Source organism: Leptonychotes weddellii, unplaced genomic scaffold, assembly GCF_054177405.1.
Source record: "Leptonychotes weddellii isolate Sample4059 unplaced genomic scaffold, ASM5417740v2 HiC_scaffold_3460, whole genome shotgun sequence".
NCBI classification, from domain to species: domain Eukaryota; kingdom Metazoa; phylum Chordata; class Mammalia; order Carnivora; family Phocidae; genus Leptonychotes; species Leptonychotes weddellii.
Window position 1 is genome coordinate 8,645 of NW_027946187.1, and position 3,887 is coordinate 12,531.

Sequence of the window (3,887 nt, forward strand, 5' to 3'; positions counted from 1 at the left end):
GCGTGCCTGCCGCCCAGCGCGTGGGGGTGCAGGGGGTGCTCCCCGGAGGGGCAGTCCTGCTTGGCATGGCCAGAGAGCGGACTGGGGAGGCCAGCTCGGACCAGCAGACTGGAGTCGAACTTAGGAGTGCCTTGTACACCAAGCTGAGCGTTTTGTCTCTTTTTCGAGGGCAGCAGGAGGTGCGGAAGAATTTTAGAGAAGCAACAAAGGGAATTGCAGTCTAGAGGGTTCTCCGTGGTTACAGCAGGAAGGGCAGCCAGCCGTGGGGCGGTGGGATACGGGGAAGGCTGGCCGGTCCAACCAGAGGATGTGGGCTTGTGCTGGAGCACCTGCCTCTGGCGGATGGCATTGGCCCACCACGGGCACGAGAAAGAGGCTGACTTACAAGAATCCACTCCTGACAAAGCCCAGCCAGGCTGGGAGCCAACTTCCACTTTACTCTGGATATTTTCACTTTCGGGGCATCTTGTTCTGAGTCAAGATTCCTCCTTCTGAACATGGGACTTTCCAGAAGTACCACAGCCTCCTCCCGTGTATCAACTTGCCCCCAGATGTTCTGGATTTGGGTTGTTGAAGGAGTCTGCTGGCCTCTCTGGAGAGCGATGGGCATGTGGTCCCTGTGGAGCCTGCTTCTCTGGGAAGGTAAGGGGGCCCGGTGTGTGGCCCGTCCTCAGAGAGCTGGAGGTCCCTCTGCAGGGCCCCTCGCTCGCCAGCCACCTGGGCAGGGGCCCGCATCCCAAGGGAGAACCCAGGGGCTGAGGAGGGACAGGGAAGACTGAAGCAAGTTCTCAGGCAACCTTGAAAGCAGGACAGAGCCAAGCTCTGCGGGGTCCTTGGGAGGAAGGAGGTGGTAGCCGTAGCAGCGTCCCTGTCTATGACACACGACCTGTTCCATGGCCCCGGGCAGTTACAAAGGCTGGTGGTACCCATGGTTTGGAAAAACAGGGTTGTGAGAAGGGTGAGGGAATTCTAGTACAATCTGGGGAGAAGGAGGGCAGGGCGAGCAGGCTCGTACAAGGAAGGAGGCCTTTCCATCAGCCTGGGGGAAGCCGAGGCTGCTCCCTGCAGGTGTGTGTAAGGGAGGGGGATGTTGGGGAGGGTGGAGAGCGGGGAGCAAGCCAAACAGAGCACATGGACTTGGCATGTGGGAAGGGTGTGCTGTGGGAAGGGCGACACTTCCCTCCGTGGTGAGCAGGCAGCCCACATGCCAGGGGTCAGCCCTGCAAGGCCAGGGGGCAGGAGTCAGGGCCTGGCAAAGACGAAGCCACCTAGGTTCCCACCAGGAACTCAGAGGGACTTGGAGATGACTTTATCCAGTGTGCCCCTCCTGCGCTCCTGGCCTCAAGGGCTCCAAAGGCCTTGAGGATTCTAACCTGTCTAAACACGGGCAGGAAATCCCTCCCAAAGAAAAAGGAATCTGTGTGGTGCACAAATCTTTCGAGTCCCTGGACGTGGAAGGCAAAAAAGAACTTTTCTGAAGGCCCCTTAATGGTAAACCAGATGAGTACCACCGATTGGGTGCACCCTCTTGTTTTGGGGGTAAGACCACGGACGGGACCAGGGTGCTGTGCTGAAGTCACAGCATGGATCTGCGGCTGAGCTGGGGCAGGAGAGACCCGAGGGGCCTTGACTGGCATCCAGCGCCATCCTCTGTGTAGGCTGGGCCTCCACCCGCAGTAGCCTCTGCAGCAAGGCCTGATGATTAGGGCTGCAGAAGGCAGTGAGATGGGCAGGGGGCTGGCTGAGTGAGCCCCCCTCCCAGAACAGGGCTCGTCAAGCCCACTCCCGGCGCTCGGGCATGTCCCACACGGGCTATGCTGCTCTGTGTCCCTGAGGCCCACAGTGCCAGGTGCCAGGGGAGTCCTCGGGGCCTCCTTTCACTCAGTACAATGCGCTGAGCCTCTCCTCCATGCTCCTCCTAAATATAGCATGGGCGTGGGGGTACGAAGAACACAAGAGGAACTTGTGGTCTCGCGTGGCAGCCCCTGACTCATCCCCGGGCCATCCCGGCCGAGGAACAAAGCACCCCAGGCTGCTGGGCCACACGGAGAAACAGTGCGGACACCGCCCGCCCCCCGACAGAGGGGGAGGTCAGGGGAGGCAGTAGGTGTCCAAGGATGAGCAGCAATTAGCCAGCAAAGGAGTCAGGGCTCCCTCCTGCTAAGGTACCGCCCACAGCCCTCAAACTCAGCATCTCCCCACCTCCCAGCCTGCTTCTCCCCCGGCTCCTCGGGATCACGGAGAATGGCACTCTGTGGGTCCCTGGTACCCTCAACGCCCTTCGCCTTCACTCCCCAGACTGCATCTCGGACCGACCCCACTGATTACACACCGGAGTCGCTCTCAACTCCTCCTTCTTCCCCCCCTCACTCTGCAGGCCTGGGCCCTGCCCACTCTAGTGCATCCCCCACACCCCTGGGGCACGTCTTTCTAACCAGCATCTCATCCTCTTACTCTCTTACTGAACCCTGTGCGAGGCCTCCCAGAGCTCTAAGGGTAAAGCCCATGCGTGCTTTCAGGCGGCAGATCCAGGCTCCCACCAGCTCCACAGTACAGTTTCTTACTCTCCTGTAGAGAGCGACTTTCAGTTCCGAGAACCACGAGAACCACGCGCTCCCGCCCGCCCCCCTGGCCTCCGAACTCGAACGCCGTGTTCCCTCGCCCCTGCCACTTCCCCAGCCCTGCTCCACACAGCCCTCCTCCACCCGGCCTGGCCGATCCCCACTCTCCTTCTGCTCTCAGCTTAACCATTTCTGCCCGGATCCTCCCAAGGCCATCACCCTACCTGTGTTCTCCCAGGGTATCTTTTTCACCATCGTGGCACTTCACTTAACATGCTTTAATCACTTGCTTAGAGTCGGACTTCCTCTGTGAGCTCCCGAGCGCAGAGACAGGATTCTCTCCCTTAGGCTTTTATTCCCAGCCCCCCGCACAGTGCACCTTGCTCAGCGTGGGTGGAGGGAGTGTGGGGAGAGGGGCCCCAGCGCGCTTCGCAGCAGCTTAGCTGGATGCGTAAGCGGTGGCGGGAGATGGGTGAGGAGCTTGGGGCCGGCAGTGATGGGGTTCTCTTCTTGCAGCACTGCTTCCCCCTGGAGCCTCCAGCGCCCAAGTGCACGGCCAGGTCGGGGGCTCTGTGCTGCTGGTGGCAGAGCGCCCGGCCGGCTTCCAAGTCCGAGAGGCCATCTGGAGATCTCTCTGGCCTTCGGAGGAGCTCCTGGCCACGTTTTTCCGGGGCTCCACAGAGACTCTGTACCGCTCCCGCTTCCTGGGCCGAGCCCAGCTCCACAGCAACCTCAGCCTGGAGCTCCAGCCTCTGGAGTCTGGAGACAGCGGCAACTTCTCTGTGCTGCTGGTGGACACGGGCGGTCGGGCCCGGACCCAGCTCCTGCAGCTCAAGGTGTACGGTGAGTGCGCCCCACACCGGCTCTCCGGCTGCCCACAAAGCGCTGGAAAGGGGTCCTGTGTCCCGGGAGCTGGGGAGGACAGGGTTCCAGAGACCTCTGGCCTCTGACCTCGCAGCTGATTCGGGACACATCTGAGAAAGCTCCCCAGGTGCTCCCGGGCAGGTGCGCTCCTGTGTGAGGCAGCCCGGCTTTGCCGCCCCACAGTCCTTGCCTGAACTCCAGCGGGGTCTTTTCTGGGCTCGATGGCCTTGGACACAATGCGAAGCCTCCCTAGCACTCACCTTTCTCATTTATGAAATGGGCATCGTCAGTAATATTACACGTAGCTGCCCACAGAGGCAAGATACACTGCGTTTGGGAAAGCATCAGAGACAGAGGTCTGGCCTACACTCCAAAATTCTAAGATTATAAGATGTGCCATTATTTGACAAAACATTAACAAGGAAAAAAATATTGCCAATCAAACTAGGACACAATTTTTTT

General features: G+C 60.1%; 1 protein-coding gene across 1 annotated transcript; it reads left to right on the top strand.

The window, feature by feature from the left end:
• Positions 1–246: 246 nt before the first annotated feature.
• Positions 247–3,864, top strand: LOC102746926 (SLAM family member 8). Its single transcript, XM_081810716.1, has 2 exons — positions 247–642; positions 3,078–3,864. The coding sequence occupies exons 1-2, from the start codon at positions 498–500 to the stop codon at positions 3,509–3,511; spliced, it is 579 nt and encodes a 192-aa protein (XP_081666842.1). The 5' UTR covers positions 247–497; the 3' UTR covers positions 3,512–3,864.
• Positions 3,865–3,887: the final 23 nt, after the last annotated feature.